Source organism: Syngnathus acus, chromosome 22, assembly GCF_901709675.1.
Source record: "Syngnathus acus chromosome 22, fSynAcu1.2, whole genome shotgun sequence".
Taxonomy (NCBI): Eukaryota; Metazoa; Chordata; class Actinopteri; order Syngnathiformes; family Syngnathidae; genus Syngnathus; species Syngnathus acus.
The window spans coordinates 6,396,910-6,413,657 of record NC_051106.1 but is presented as its reverse complement, the minus strand read 5'-3'; the positions used below and the strand labels follow the sequence as shown (position 1 = coordinate 6,413,657).

Sequence of the window (16,748 nt, the reverse complement as noted above, 5' to 3'; positions counted from 1 at the left end):
CACACATAATTGAAACTATCTTATTCACAGTCCTCAAACAAACTCCTGGATGTCTCTAGCATTCATTTGTGAAACATTTTTACGACGAAAAATGTATTCTACCATCGAATGTTATCAAGGAGAGTATTTCAATATTGTGTACTGTATGTTTGAATTGAGTTTGTGAGCGAGGTCAACCAGATTTACGTCTTTGACAGCTCGTACACACCAATTGCTATACAGCGCTCGTGAGACAAACTCAAAGCCATCAAACTCTCTTAGCACGTTAAAAGTCGTTTCATGTTTAATTCATGTTTCCCTCCATGAGGGTGCATTTGAATTAATGCAATGATCTTTGACAAATGCTTCATCCCACAAACAAGTCGAAACTCATCTCGCCTTGCGTGAATGACTATCTTTAACACATGATGACTAATTCATGTGCAAGTGCATAGAAATCGGAGCATCAGCGCCATCACAAAGCCCAAATAAATTGCTTTGCTGTGATTAGAGTGCAGAAATGCCTATGAAAAAAACATAATTGACAACAGTCCAGTAATTGCTTGGTAAACAGCTTCTTGATGGCAATCTTTGAAATTTAATCTGTATAAAATAAGAGGGAAGCATGGTTAGATTTAATAATAATAATAATTATTATTCTTATTATTAGATTTTGGGCTGGTTCAACCATGCTCCAACTAACCTGTGACCCCAATGAGGACAAACACTTAAATAAATAAATAATAAGATGAAAATAAAATATATAACTATAGGATATACCACAAAAGTAGCCCCAAAACTCAAGAGCTGAACAAATCGACTTCACCAAGACTTTCAAATGATTACATCAGATGATCACAAAGTTCTCTCCCTGATCTGAAGGGCTGTAAAAAAAAAAAAAAGTTTACTCTGGCTTTAATTTTATATCCAGCATGCTGGAGCAATACAGACTGTAGAAGAAGTGTGAATGAAGAATAGCATGGAATGTCTCGGCTGTGCCCCAGCCGATGACTTGTTTGACGGACATGAAAGAACATTATATACCAGCCGCTTCGGAAAGCCTTTCATCCCGTGGGATTCAACTCTCCACTTTCTTTAACCTTCCCGTCAGCCTCTCTGTACGATGACCTTAGCATTCCATGCCACTTCCACTGAAGCTCACCTGCTCAGCAGCCAAGAGACGTTGTGATCTTCTTTTGCCTCCCCCAGGAGATCTCTCGAATGCTCTACCCTCTCCCTGTGCTGCTGCCAAATAATAAACAACCCATTTTTCTTCCCAAAAACTAAAGCAGAGAAAATAACATCAGTAAATCTGCGTTGCATTGCAATATTACAGAAATAATCAGTAAGGAAACAAACATAATGACTTCTGACAAGATAATGGGCTTTTATTCATAAGACATTTCAAATAAATCTCTTCTGGCTGATTTTTAAATTGCCTTCAGGCATCAGAAAGCATAACAGTTAATTATTAAATTCCAAAGTAAACATTTGGACTTTTTCCAAGGCCCAAAACTAAAACTAACTAAACATCAGAAACAGAATGTTAATTTGCAACAATAAATTTAAATCATCTTGTTTCTTACTCTAACACTGAAGGCAAAGTAGCCCATCAAATTGGTCAATAATAATAATAATATGTAATTTTGTAATATATTTAGTAATATTAAAAATAAAATTAATACTATTAAGAGTATTAGTATTATGCTCTTCTAATTAATTTACTGAAACTTAGTGAAATGTTTCAGATGAAAGTTGCTGTCAGTCTCGCAACTTCTTTTATCTCCAAATGTCCTTCCTCCATTTTAATCACATCCCATCATCCTCGTTTAATCCTCTCTCTTCATCATCAGTTTTTTTCTCTCCCCCTTTCTTGTTCTTCCCTTGCGTTTCAGCTGAGTTCCTTTCAACCGGTGAGTTACTCAAGTCATAAAAGGAACCAAGTGCCTGGGATAATCACGGACGGCACTCCAGGCCAACGGAGAGAGAAAGGCCCGCCTTTTTTTGTATTGATAAAAGGCTACGTTGGCGTCTCCCATTTGATAGCATCCAACTTGACTTATAAATGTGTGGCCGCTAAGATAGAAAGGCAACTTCATTGTGAAACAGGGACAACGAAAAGATGACGACATGAGGTGTCACACTTGCCATTAAGTTCTCCAGCAGCCTCAAAAAGGGTTGCAAAGAGAATAAAAATAAATTGGAAAATCTTAACTTCTGGCCGTTCAAATAAATTAATTCGGTGTTATATAGCCATTTTGATTTCCTTCCTTTGCAAAGAGTTCAACTGAATAATTTGAAACAGCTCCTATAAATATTTTACATTTCAACATCTATTTAACATTAAGAATGATTAAATGTGATAGTTGAAACTGAAATGTGACTTGAAAAGTGCCTTAGCGGTTAATAAAGTTTTTACGATGACAAGAGTTTAACTCGAAGGAGCAATACTTTTTTTTTCTCCATTTGTCCAATTTGGAAAAAAAATCAACAAATAAATAAATAAACCTCAGCCCTGGAATGAATTGTATACAACCCAAAAGGTTGTATAACTTTTTTACAGCAAGTGTCCACAGTGATGACTGGCAAGGTAACTTGGGTTACATTGTAAACTAAGCCTCAGCGGGCCGGCGAGCAAAAATCTTTCCTCAAACTGCCGCACAGTAGGTAAAAAAAAAAAAAAAAAAGACATTTTGAGCCATGTAGAAACTCTCTGTGGAAGACACCGATGCAGTATTTATGACGAAAGATGCTCTCCCAAGTCATGCATTCAGAAGCAGCCAGCTCGCCTCGCAACACTAATGACCCAAGACATGTTGTGACTGAATTTTAATAAGAACACAAGTATTACTCAGAATATTTTATAAAGAGGGCAGATGGAAAAATGTACTGTACATACAGCATGTTTTAACACCAGCCTCTGTCCCATTGAATATGTAAAAAGAGACAATTATATTAGCGGGCGCAACATTTAATATCTTAATCAACAACTAATCGATCATCAAATTAATCAAGAATTTTTGATAATCGATGAATTGTCTCATATATATATATGTGACCATCTGCATGCATACATAAAATATTTATATATATGTAAAGAATCTGTGTATAGTAATTTATGATTGTTGAATAATGCACGTTGAATAAAATGCTTCCTCCTCCACGGGAAGATTTCCTGTCTTGGTGATGAAAGCATCACCCTTTCAAAACATGAATTATAGAAAAATATTCATCCGTGTGTTTTTTAAAAGATATTGAGCTTCTTGGGTCCCAGCGATATTAATTAAGAGCTCAATCCAATTCCTTTTTGGGGATTTTCTCTATTAGCGGCCGTGCTCAAAATAGTGGGGGATTCCTTGACCTTGTTTTGCTGTATTTCTCTACGACTCTACAGTTCTATTGTGGTCTGAAGTCTCTTTTCTTCTTTTACAAATGATAACATCCAGGCAAATGGTTTCCACCCACCTGCAGTTGAGTAAATTAACACCCCGGGCTATTATTGGCTAGAATGTGATCAATTCCGTTTCACCTTGTCTCAATGTGTAACACGTCAACAGAAGGGCGATTGTAACGTGGCGACCATTCACTTTTTTCCCCCCAAAGGTTGTTTTTTCTTTACATGCGCTGCTTTTGTTAAAACTGCGAAACATTTCAAACGTGACCTTTTTTCATCCCGCATGCCCCACGGCTCCAAAGAACACCATCAAAGGCTAATTTTGTCATCAAATGCCAGTTGAATCCCAGCCAAGTCACTGATGGGAATTTTAAATGTTGCTATGTGAGTAAAACCTGGCGCGGTGCACTGCTCATGTGGTTTTGTGACATTTGGCAGTGATAAGTCCAAAGCAAACTAAATATTTATTTTATATTCTGAATAATTATTTGATTTAAACCCACAAGGATTACACGTACATACAATTGGGTCTAATTAGATTTTTTTTTTTGATGCATTTAAAAAACTGTCTTAATTCTCCGGCTGTGTTAAGGGTTATTTTTCCTCCCTGATCTTATTGGGAAATGCTCAGGCCTAACATATTCTCTATAGATTTAGTTTAGTGAAGGCTTCTACCCACAATGTGTTGTTCAGCTCTCCTGGGGTCTCATGTACTTTACACCACTAAATATGCATGCGCTTCTACATGCATGGAAAGTGCCGTCCAAGTGGTCACGCTGGTATAGAGGTGGAGGAAAACACGTCAGATCGCATACTTGTTAATCATGGTGTAAGCCTGCTGCGCACAGCCCGTTGTTTCCCATGGGAACATTTGCATAATTTATATATAATAATAAAAAAAACACTCAGAGATTTTCCTCATGCTGCTCATATTAATAAATCCAGACTCATCTGTAATCATGAATCTTACGAAATGAAATCTGATATCTGTTCTATGATACAAGGGAATATGCAATTGCATCAGAAATTGCAATGTTGAAATATTCATGAAATGGGAAAACAAGGTCTCTTCGTACCCAGTGCGAGTCTTCACTGTGGAGTTTTCATTCTATTGACGTTTTCGTAGACGGGCGCAAGGAGACATGGGTGTCTGCGGCGTTGTGGGGGTGAACACAGTCGACTAGATTCCTGGCTCCCCTTATTCCTTTTAAATTCAACGTGGGTGAGGCACACCGTCACAAGCCTCTAATTGTATTCTTCCGACATGTCGAACTACTTTGAATATAAATGAATATAACATTTGAAGGCATTTCTTCAGGCATCGGTAAAACGGACAGAAAAAGACATCCATTTAAACTCAATAACATAGCTGTGAGACTCAGCCCTTCTACAACAACCGTTACAAAGTTCTGACTGAAAGGTTGAATCTCGAGGGGCTAATTTGTCTTGTTTGCAATCCCGACGTTGCCTTTCCATTTCCATCATCCAGCTGTTTTGGTCTGCGCCGCAGCTCGCTTCGCAGCCGTCTACGACTGACAGTCCTCATCCCAGGAGGTTAAGTGCATGCTGACCTTTCCGACTTCAGGCTCAAGACGGCCTAACATTATCCGGGCCACTTCTCTGCACACTAATGCAGATAGATGGACGGAGCTACTTCCTTTGCTCTCTCTGCTTCAAGCATTCTATTTATCTGCTTTTTTTTCTGAGAACCGTTTGATGCCGTACACTCGCATTGGCCTTCCCAGCCATGGAAAATGATCTCTTTTAATTTGACTTCATTGGTCCAAAACTCCCAGTGGTATAATAAATCATTTGGACTGTGTTAAATTCTCTCACCTGCTTAATTAGCTTTCTATTTGTCCATCATTGTTTGATCGGGCCTTTTTTTTAATACTGTACTGTATATTATTACAAGGTGATACTGTGCCCTCGCACATCTGTGGATTAAATATGCGAAATTATTTAGTAAACAGATGCTTAGCCTCAATCATCAGCCTCAATTACAGTTGATGATTTATTTATTCATGTAGAAGCCGCCTAAGGGGATAATTGAAATTAATTGCATGCACGAGAGCAGCATTAAGGGACGAATTGGCTTTTTAGCTCACTTGCGCCCCCTACTGTTGACATGTCATTTACTGTACTTATAAAAAAAGCCAATCACACTGTATAGCTTGGTATAATTATCACATGAAAAACAAGTGCAACATAAATATATTCAGTGAAACCTCTGATGTGAGAAACACCAAAGCAACAGAAAAACTCAACTAAATAAACGTAGTGATATAACGATGTCATGTGTTTTGCTCTTTTCTTTTTTGTGTGCGGCTACGTTTGTCGAAAGACAAGCCAGCAGGCGACGTCTTAGCTAGTCCAATTATTATTTTTGACCACTGAAGTCAGTGATTCCAGATTGCCAAGGCAACAAGGGTAGAATTCTACTTACTCCAAGCTTATGTGCCAGAAACACTATTTGGAGGTCAAACGATTACCTATTGTTGCTTTAAGACCAGGGGTAATGACTTAAGCACCTAATAAGTTCAACGAAGACAAATGAGAATGGGAAACTAGCGTAGACATGAATAATAAATGTTCAGTCGTTCCGAGGCGATAAGAGAATTAATTAAGTGCCTGAGAAAAAGACTAAAGCAGCACTTTTAGGTACTTTGCAAATGCCTGAGAAGAAATGATGGCAGGAATGGCCATCGGGTCACAAGATCTTGGATAAGCTGTTGAAGAACCTGAAAATAGTTTGTGGTTGGATCACAAATTTTTGTCATTTGACCTCACACTATTTGGGGTCATGTGCTAAGATAAAGAATTTTTTTTTTCCCCAGGGGCACGCTCTCATAAATCCACTCAACGCATGACTGATTTTTTGTCTGAGCCTCACACAGTAGAGGAAGGTGTGTAAAAAAAAAAAAAAAATGTTGCTCCTCACTGTGGATCTTCTTATATTTTCCCCCAACACACACACATACATGAAATATGGTTTATTTACCCCATTATAGACTGCGGGTGGTTTTGACCTTCTCCAACAAGCGCTTAAAATATATGCAACCTGTTGCTGTTGTTGTTTAACATTATTTGACACGGAATACATTCAAAGTTCACTCAGATCACTTGCTTTTAAAAATAATTATATTTAAAAAAAACATTTGGTTTGACCTGTTTTTCTTTTTTCCCCACCACTCTATTCACGGGCTCCGGTTCTTTTTCGTACAGTAATGCCTTTTATTGGTTAATGCCATTTCTCCTTTCAGTCGACATAATAACAAGGCAAGCCTGCTCTTAAACAAATGTCAAACACTCCACGCTGCTCCCGGTGCGCTGACAACGCATACATTTCAATCAAGCCGCCGCCTCGTATACACTCAGACGCACACAAACACTTTCAAGTGCGCACAAGAGCATATATGGAGAGCAATTTACTGAACCTTTTAGGGGAAAGTATTTTACTGCACCACAGGAAAAACATACATGAGCAGCAGCGTACAGTACAACACGAAGACGGATACATTTGATGGCTTTACCCAAAGCTGGATTGTTCACTGCTCACTGGCCATTTTATAAGGTACACTTGCTAGCCGCTGTGCCTCACACTGCAAGAGATTAGGTGTACCTAATGTTGTGGCCAGTGATTCCATCTTCCTCATGTTTTCTAGATGAATGCAATAATTATTACGTTTCCGCATGCAAGTCTTTTGTCGATATCCGGCGTGGTATGGCACTGATCAATTGGGGTGTAAAAAATAAAAAACATCCACTATATGTTCAAATGTTCACAAGATGTTAAATTTACATTAATTCTACTTAGTTGTACTATTTCCGTGGTCTTCAGGTGAAGCGCCTGAACTTGATGAGTTTCTGGAAGGCCTGCTTGAACTCGTCATTGAACACTGTGTAGATTACCGGGTTGATGAGCGAGTTGAGATATCCCAGCCAGGTGAAGACGTCAAAGAGTACCGGGTGAAACCAGCAGTCTTTGCAAATGGCAAAAACCAGCGTGCCCACGAAGAAGGGCAGCCAGCAGACGATGAAAGCGCCCAGGATAATGCCCAGCGTCTTGGTGGCTTTCCTCTCGCGAGCTGCGCACAGCCGCTTCCTTTCCAACACGCTGTCGGCCAGCTTGACCTTCACGCTGTTCACAAAGAGAGGCGAGCTCCCCGTTCCTGAGTGGACGTGCCCTTCCTGGAGATGGCCTTCCTGGTTGGACGAGGAATTGAGCGAACACAGGGACGAGCCCGCCGAGGTCTGGATGAGCTGCGCCGTGGTGAAGCGCTTCCCGGACGCCGTCGGCATCTTAAAGATACGAGAGCGCGCCGCCACGTAAATCCGCCCGTAGAGGATGACGAGAAGCACCGTGGGAACGTAGAATGCCCCGAAGGTGGAGTAGATGGTGTACGAGATCTGATCTGTATTCACCAAGCATTCCGTCAGCTCCTCGTGGGCTTTGGCCTGCCGCCAGAAGAGCGGAGGCATGGAAATTGAGATGGAGATCACCCACACTACTGCGACCATGATACCAGCTCGGCGCGTGGTGCGGCGTTTGGAGTACTCCAGCGCGTCCGTGATCGCCCAGTAGCGGTCCAGGGCGATGACGCACAGGTGGAGGATGGACGCCGTGCAGAAAGTGATGTCGGACGACAGCCAGATATCACACAGGATCTGCCCCAGCGACCAGGTTTTGCTCACCGTGTACACGATGCTGATGGGCATCACCAGGATGGACACCAGGAGGTCGGTGACGGCCAGCGAGCCGATCAGGAAGTTAGCGGGCGTGTGCAGCTTCCTGGTTAGGAAGATGGTGGCGATGACGAAGGCGTTGGACAGCACCGTGGCGAAAGTCACCACCCCCAGGAGCACGGACAGGGAGATCTGAAAGCCCAAAATGGAGGCGTCGCTCCAGTAGGGGGACTCGGTGGTCGGATCGGGAATCTCCGTGACGTTGCCGATGAAGTAGTCCAGTGAGCTGTTGTACACCTCCATCTTGGTTGAGAACAGCTTCAGAAGATCCTCATTACAGATGCGCTCGTAAGTGCAGGGTTCAATCCCCCGAGCCCCGTTTTTCATATCAACCCGAAGCTACCATCTAATCCCATCATTTCGTGTCCCGAGCTAATGGTCCTGTAATTGAAGCCGGCTTATTTGTCCATTTCAGTTTTGTAATATCGATTGGGGCCCGCTTACAGGAGCCGTGGATCGTCATTTGTATTCAGCTTCTGTCAGATGCCCACTTTTGTTGCTCTTCTTTCCACTCCTCTTATCTCATCTCCAAGCTGCAGTCGGCCGGCAAGAACACCTCGGCGCCGAACCTTTGAATCTATCAACCACTTTAATGGGCTCCACTTCAATAAGACGAGGCGGCGTGCGGTAAGATGTTGATGACAGATACACAGGTGGGCTTGTCAGGCCGCTATCGCCACAACAGGATCCAGGCAAGGCTTTCTCCATACTTGTTCCTTGGTCTTCTTCTGTATGTGGAAGAGAGAGAGAAACTCATTAGATTTCATCTTGGTGACAGTGTCTTTCTTTTAGCAGTCACGCTTCATTCCCAGAGGGAATGCAATCGCATGCAATTCTTGTCCAACTTTATTTGTACCAGTTTCAAGCTCTCTGGATACACACGAAGGGTGACAGGTGGCACAATGTGGGATGTAGCATTGCGCGCCAGTGGCTTTTCAGTACTAGCGCTCGCTCTCCTCATTTAATTTGCGTGGCGTGCAGCAGAAATGCGGACAGCTCGATAGAGCTCGACAGACAGAGATAGATCGAGCCAGATAGAAAGAGCTAGACAGATAGAGCTAGCTAGAGCTAGATATCTAGCGCTATAGAGCTAGATGGATAGAGCTAGCTCGATAGAGTTAGCTAGATATCTAGAGCGAGCTATATAGAGCTAGATATATAGCGCTAGATAGCTAGAAGAACTAACACGCTTCCCGAAATAGATTGTGTCGGACCTTTGCGGTTATATTCCAGTCTCACTTTCATCACATGTGATGGATGGTTGATTGGCCTATCTGTTTACATCTCAGTCAAGTCCAACACAAGGCTTATCTTCCTTGTGCTCTGGTTTGCAAGACAATGAGATAATGAGGCTGGTAATAAATGGATGAGAGGAAAAGATTTTCAATCAGGGACAGGCCCTGCCGAAATTGGGCTGGATACTGCTTGCGTGAAAAGACATTAGTTCCTCCATCTGGTTTTTAAATGAAAAGCTATAGGGGCGGAGCCCTGCAACCATGAAGCGCTTACAGCTTCCAAACTGTACAATTCAGTACATCACAGCCCCATTCATGAGTAATCCAATTCACTTTCAGACTTGGCTCAAGTCCCACCAGATGCTCGATATAATGTGTTCGCAGCGCAGGTTGAACCAGAGACTCACCCCGTGAACCAGGCGGACCTGCCAATGCCGCCTGGCCCCCGCTGGAGGGGGACTAATTGATTTAACTCAGCAGAAGTAGAGCTATCACCGCCCGTCTGTCAACGCCTGTCTGCTGTTGACTGGAGCGTGCACTAAATGGTAACCGGGCACGGTTCTAATGAGTGTGTGTTGACGAAAAGTACATCAAATGCCGCTGATGCTGGCAAAAAAAAAAATGGAATTGAATTGGAGTCAGGAGACTCTTCAACCATTGAGAAATATCGGGCCAATACATTAGGTATTAGACCGAAGCAAGAAAACAGATGATTTTCCCAATGCGAGCCTGTGAAAATCAGAAGAAAATCTGTAAAAACTGTCTACGAACATCAAGATTTCATGAACCCTGACGAAAGCCCAAATTCCGCTACGTCCGCAAAACTTCGCAGCTCAGCCCAGCTTTTATTCGTATTCTCTCAACTCATTATTATTAACCTCGATGAGATGTGAAACAATGTTATGTCGCCACTGGAACAAAGGTTGCACAAAGTCATAGTTTTAGATGGCAGCTGAGCATTGGAGGCATCTCTTTATGAGCCAGATGTTCACCTTTATTTGACTTTTAATTTGTGTCCCGTTAGCAAACACGTTTCACTCCCGTGCCGCTTGACGTCGCAATATAAAATAACAGTTGTAGTGTTTTGTTTGTCTAGCAACCATTCAAAACATGAATAATAGACGGCCCTTGGAGAAGAACAGCCGTATAAAATATAGATTAGTAGAATTGTTGGAGCCCTCCAGACGATCGGTATGTCAAAGTGTAGCGTCAAAGGTTAAAGCGCTCGCAGGTGGAACAGATTATATTGACCCATCTAGGTTTGCAAAAAAGCGTAAAAATTAGATTTGACCTCATATTCCATAAAAATCCGTTTGGTTAAGAAGACTTGCTTGTCTCGTTTCCTGTTCAACAGTGTGTAGCTAGCTAGCTTGCTAGACCTAAACAATTTACTCTATGTCGTTATTGAACTTTCCAAATATTTGGTGGTGAAAAATATTGTAATATTTGGTGAATGAGCGGCGAAGATTTGCAGCTTTTAAGGAATGAGAGGAAAAAAGAACGAGGTATTCTTCTTTTTGCAAAACTGTGGGGGGCTTTTGGTACATCCGTGTTATTTGCAGGTGCCCCAGAGCTCGGAGAGTAGGTGTTCTTCCTGGGCTGTGCAGGCGTACATGCACATGCACACCATCTGCCCCCCCCCTTCCTCCCCCAACGATCCACCTACGCGCACATGCAAATGCAAGTAGAAGAAAAAGGATTTTTGAGAACATGCTAATTCAGGCCTTAGAGGTAAAAGCCAAAGTGCGCCTGCGGTGGACAGAAGGCACCTGGCGAGCCACATGCGACTCATTGGCTATGCTAAACTTCACTGTCACATTTTGATGTTTTCAATCTGGCCCATCATTCTAGCCCATAAAGGGAACAACTTACAAATGAGCGAGAGCCTCTCCCAGCTTGGCAAGGTACACGGTGAACTGTTCGCCAGCCAATCGCGGGGAACAACCATCTACACTGCCAGTCACATCCAAGCACAACTTAGAGTCTTCAATGAACCTTGTTCTCTGAACGTGGGAGGAAGCCGAAGTCCTCGGAGAAAACCCACGCAAGTACAGGGAGACCGTGCAAACCTCACACAAGAAGGCTGAAACCCGTACTTGAACCCTCAACCTCAGAACTGTGAGGCAAATAAGACTGGCATAGATAAATATCTATCTCAACAACTTTTACTGAAGTTTATTTCCATAAGACCGATTAAAATGCGGCACCCTGACATCGTATTCCTAGAAAGAAAATCTCCTCAGGCTTCGGAAACAATATTTTCAACGACGCTACACGTCACAACTACCCAACTCTACTTCAGGGACGTGACCCTTGGAAAGTGGAGCAGGCACCAGTACAGAACTAGGACATCGGAGATACCCTTCATCATTAGTCCATAGGATAAATCTGACACTGGGGGGCACACACTCACACGCTAGTGCACACACACTGCAGGCTGATCCCACCCACCAAACTGGTGGTAAAAAAATGGCTCTTAAAGATTAATCAATCACTTGTCGATTAATCGATTAATTTCGACAGCTCTGAATCGAACGATTGCAGATATAGTAAAATTTTGCTAAAAGGTGCAACTGAACTGTAGCCGGGAAGTGATTCTTTTTACGTCCCACTGGTGGCACTAGCGAGCACTCTATGAAAATCGCTCGTTTCTCGAAACTGGAGTTTGTAAACTGCATCTGTCCCGTAACAGATGACTGGTGTTGTGATGACTATTTGTCCATTCCGTACTGTTTACTATCAATTTGTGACACCGCCGTCGATGTTTACCTATGATTAGTGCCGTGATAAATGACAAGAGTTTGCGTTCTCTAGCACAGCACTGACAATTGTCCACATTGCACGGCTATGAACAGCTTTGTCTCAACAAGGCTTGTCTCTGAGTTTATCTTCATCTGTATTATTGATCACATGGCCACATCTTCACAAAATCTCATCGATGCTTTGCAGGGTGTGTTTCATAGCCCAAAGGCAGACTTTTTTTGCAGCCGCCATCTGCTCAGATCATATCGAGCCAACACGAACTGTATACGCTTAGGAAGGCCTAACGGGGGGCTGGCGATGCGACGTTGAAAGGCACCTCAAAGCATTTCGGTGTGTTTGTAGTCATGTGTTGTCGCTTGTGACGCTAAAATTATCCCACATTTGTTTCATAGCCGTCATGCACTGACAGACCTTAAGCAAACAACATGGAGAAAACAAAACAGTGCCCCCGCCCCCACGTTTGTTTATAATGTTGCCATTATTACTTTAGTTACACTTGCGATGAATATGTAACACAGAAATGTTTGGCGCGATATTAGCATTTATATTGACATTTTGGAAACAGGGAAGGTCATTGATGGTTTCAAGCGCATTTTCGATGAATTATTTATAGCATGTGTGTGACATGCTTTTATCAAAATACCCAAAGGATTAAGAATTATACAACAAACTTTTACATTGAGTGCTGGATTGTCCTTTCAGTTGCACTTTAAAGTCTTTGTGAAGGTTAGGGTTATGATAGTTTGGGATTTCCCTATTATAGTTAGTTTTTAATTCATTTTGGCTTTTGTTTGTTAAATTCAAGTTTTTATATTTTTCAAAAACGCACTTCTGATTATGTATAAAAATCTGGTTGTCAATTTTATGTTAAGCAGGGTTGTTGGCATATGTTAACCACAGAAGTAACATAGGTCCTTTTAAAATAAAGTAATCAGTAACTTAACTTAATTCGTAAGGTAACTAAGTGACTTTTTCCATGGTTACTGTGGCAAGGTTGCTTGTCACACTTGAGTTCAAATCACGTCATTTTGTTCCAGCTCATGCAAACGCAGGGAAGGGTTTTTGTTACCACGACAACCAGGAGCATAGCACATTGTGTTTTTGTACAATCAAGTAACACGTTCTCAGAATATAATCATTTTCTTAATATTTTTCTCCTGTTGCTATACCTCGCCACAAGTCTTTGCTGCTTTGAAACAATGGTTTCACCAGTGCTTTCTTGTTGGGTGATTGAGCGTGATGTAGTTGAGAGTAATTTTTCTTGGGGTTTCTTAGCACCCTTGACTCCGAGCCTCACCTGGCCCTGAGTGATCACAGCGATCTCAGTGATTTGCAGCCTCACGCACCACGCCTCCTTGCAACCACGAGCTGGTTACTATCTACAATCATCCACCTCCATTCCGGAGATCTCTTGGTTTGCTTTCTCCACATCATCAAGACTTTCCTCCAATGTTAATTATTAAGCCAGATTTGTATAATTAGCATAACAAGCAGCTTCTCATTTATTCAACTATTTCCTAATCTATTTCATTTCCATGACTCTGTATCATTAACTATTTATCAGCGGGTGCATGACAACACTGCGAGGATTTTCCAGCTGTTCTAATGGCTCTGATGCGGTTGTGCTCACCTCTGGGCCACGAAGGAGAGAACAGAGCATCAGCACAGTACACCGAGCGCACTTTACATCATGCCGGTTCTCTCGGATTTCACTTGCACACCCCTGAGTTACTTCTTTCCATTATTTAGTTCTTTGACTCTGGACTTCTGACATCACTCAAATATTGCCAATATGGGGACCAATCATCAGACAAGAGGCAATGAAGACAGATGAGGATGATGAGAACCAATATGGAGAAATTCCCGTTGGATCATATCAAGAATCAACAAATCACCAAATGCTCTGTCATCACCCTTATGATTGAGCTGCACTCGATATCTTCTCTGCATAATTGGAGTGGGCAGCATACAATGCGAGCGTATAAGATGTAAACAACCGTCTCAATACTTATGACAATATAATTCTTCCGTTCATAACAATCAGGCAAAAGTCAAAACAGAGGAACCACTTGGATCAAATGGATGAACAAATGAGATAATCATGCAATCAATACTGGTTTATCATTAAGAGAAAGTAGAGTTGCACTGTATAATAAAGGTCTGTTTCGAATGCTGTACCATGCCCCTCTCATGGAAAGGCCATAATATTAGGAACACCCCAGTGCATAATGCAGTGCACTTCTACACCACTGCAAAGTGCATATGCCCAAAGGGGGGGGGGAAAAAACCCCCCAATTTGTTCAGTTTTTATTTTTTTCTTAATCTATGCACTTATAGAATTATTACCAAATATTTATGATTTTAATTAAAAGTGGAACAGAGGAGCATGGCATAGTACAGAAATGATCTCTTTCTACTCTACCTAAATGAAGATGCCAAATTATTAAGAACACCTGCAAAGTGCGCTCTATCAAACGAGTAACTGTCATTTCTTTCACTGCAGAGATATTTGTGATGTGGGGGAGTTCTAGCAATAATCCCTACTTGTATTATTACTTGCTGTTTTATCCCCACGTCGCAAATTGTCAATAACGACGTTTTTCTTTTTTCTTTTTCATGGTTATCAAAACTCACAGCTGTCTAAAAAGAAAATCAATTAATAAATAAAAACATTGTCACTCACCATGTTTTCGAGGGATAGAGTCTGCCTTCCTGGATGCTCCAGCCACCAAATCGACCAATCGGGGAATCCCCTGGTAGCAGAGAAGTCCTTTTTACGCACGCACGTCCCGAGCAAACGCGCGTACGGAGCGCGCAGCTTCTTGTGTGCGTCCTGCTTGGCTTGCCATCGCGCATGGTGCTCCACATTGCATCTCACGGCGTGGAGATTGACGTGGCGGAACGGCTGCTCGCTCCTGCATGCGTAAACTTGACCAAAACAAGACGCGTCTCCTCCCTTCTAAAGAAGGTGGAGGCAAAGGACACGCTGGGTAGATGTCACACGATGGAGGGGGTCGTCAACTAGTTGCGTTCATTGTCTGTGCGTGTGTGTGCGTGCGTGTCTGTGAGAGAGAGAGAGAGAGAGTGAGTGAGTGAGTGAGTGAGTGAGTGAGTGAGTGAGTGAGTGAGTGAGTGAGTGAGTGAGTGAGTGAGTGAGTGAGTGAGTGAGTGAGTGAGTGAGTGAGTGAGTGAGTGAGTGAGTGAGTGAGTGAATCCCTGAATTTATTACCGTTTGGAAAATTTCCTTCCCATCCTTCTTATCCAATCAATCAATTGATCAATAAAATCAATCCTACTGATAAGTGGTTTGTATTTTCTAGTATAGCCTTTGTACGTTTGTTTGTAGTCTTTCCCTTTCGATGTTTTTGTTGATATAGCCAAGAGTGATTTGCAGGTCTTTCTTTCAACTCCCCAAATGTTTCTGCCATGAACTGCTGTTTTTTTTCCTGGGGCTACTTTTGAATTGCCAAACGGTTGTACTTGCTGTGGCCAATGTTTACGAAATGGCTCCGATTCTCAGTGTGGAGCTTTGGGGGGTCATTTCATGGAGTCTTGTTTTTAAAGTTAAGTTGTGTATCTGATCCGGATACTTAATTTGAATTGAATGGCAAATTCAAATGAGTGTATATTTCAAATAAGTCATGTGAACACTTATTTCACCATAAAGTCACTTAGAAAAAAATAGGTTGTTTGTGCAAGGATATAAATATATACCTTACAGACTTTCAGTGCAGCCATGTGGAAGTAAGTACGTTAGCTGAAAAAGTAGGTGGTGGGGTTGTTTCTCAACATTTCACCTTTTGCTCAACTTATTTGCAGAAGTTGAAGTTACACCTCGGCTAGGAAAAGCCGGTAGAAAGCGTCACGGCTGATAAATCCTCACTGTGACCTGCTTTAACCACACCACTGTGAAATTTACTGTGTGAGCAATATTGAGTCGAGGCAAAGAAAAATCAGCTGCCACGAGAAAAAAAAAAAAAGATTACTGTGACCCCCAACCATCGTTGACTTTGGATGGATGGAGACAATTTGGACATAAAGGGTATAGCCTGTTTGACAAGATAAATGTTGAAAGCAGATGCATGGTGATTGAAATATAAGGAATAATGCCGGGGGGGGAAAAAAACCCTTACAAGATGCTGTGTCCTTTTTAATGCTAGTAATTAGCTATCATGTTATGGGTCACTTGAAAAGCGCTACATACATTAAAAGTTATTATTATAGAAAACTTGTAACATCTTTAAAATATTCCCAGAACCTAAGTCTTCCCTCATTTGTAAAAATAAAACATTTGTGAGAAAGTTATTTCTATTTTTGTTTGCGCTAGCCATGATGCTTTGACTAGCATGCTATTTATGTTAGCATCTGTTTGCAGCTAATATTACGTTATAATCAGTTCATCTTCAGTGGTTATCACACCGGACATTATGTGGTAGCATGGAAAAAGTCAAAGAAAAAGCAAAACTCAAAACTAACATTTTCTGCAACCAAAATGTCCCTTCCAAGACTTGGACCTCTTTGTACACAATACACATCAATTCACAGGGCAACCAACTTGTCCGTTCATTAAAAAGCGTTGATTGAGCTTACGGGTTGGCACCCTTCTCTGCCATTTTCAATCTTTAATTGAA

General features: G+C 41.8%; 1 protein-coding gene across 1 annotated transcript; it reads right to left on the bottom strand.

The window, feature by feature from the left end:
• Nucleotides 1–6,594: 6,594 nt before the first annotated feature.
• Nucleotides 6,595–15,191, bottom strand: htr1d (5-hydroxytryptamine (serotonin) receptor 1D, G protein-coupled). The gene is made up of 2 exons (XM_037242073.1): nucleotides 14,801–15,191; nucleotides 6,595–8,847 (listed from the first exon to the last, which is right to left on the bottom strand). Exon 2 carries the CDS (start codon nucleotides 8,444–8,446, stop codon nucleotides 7,211–7,213), a length of 1,236 nt encoding a protein of 411 aa, XP_037097968.1. The 5' UTR covers nucleotides 8,447–8,847; nucleotides 14,801–15,191; the 3' UTR covers nucleotides 6,595–7,210.
• Between the last annotated feature and the right edge of the window lie 1,557 nt (nucleotides 15,192–16,748).

Excerpts from the sequence above, each read along its gene's own strand:
- htr1d (XM_037242073.1), bottom strand. The coding sequence starts at position 8,446 with ATGAAAAACGGGGCTCGGGGGATTGAACCCTGCACTTACGAGCGCATC.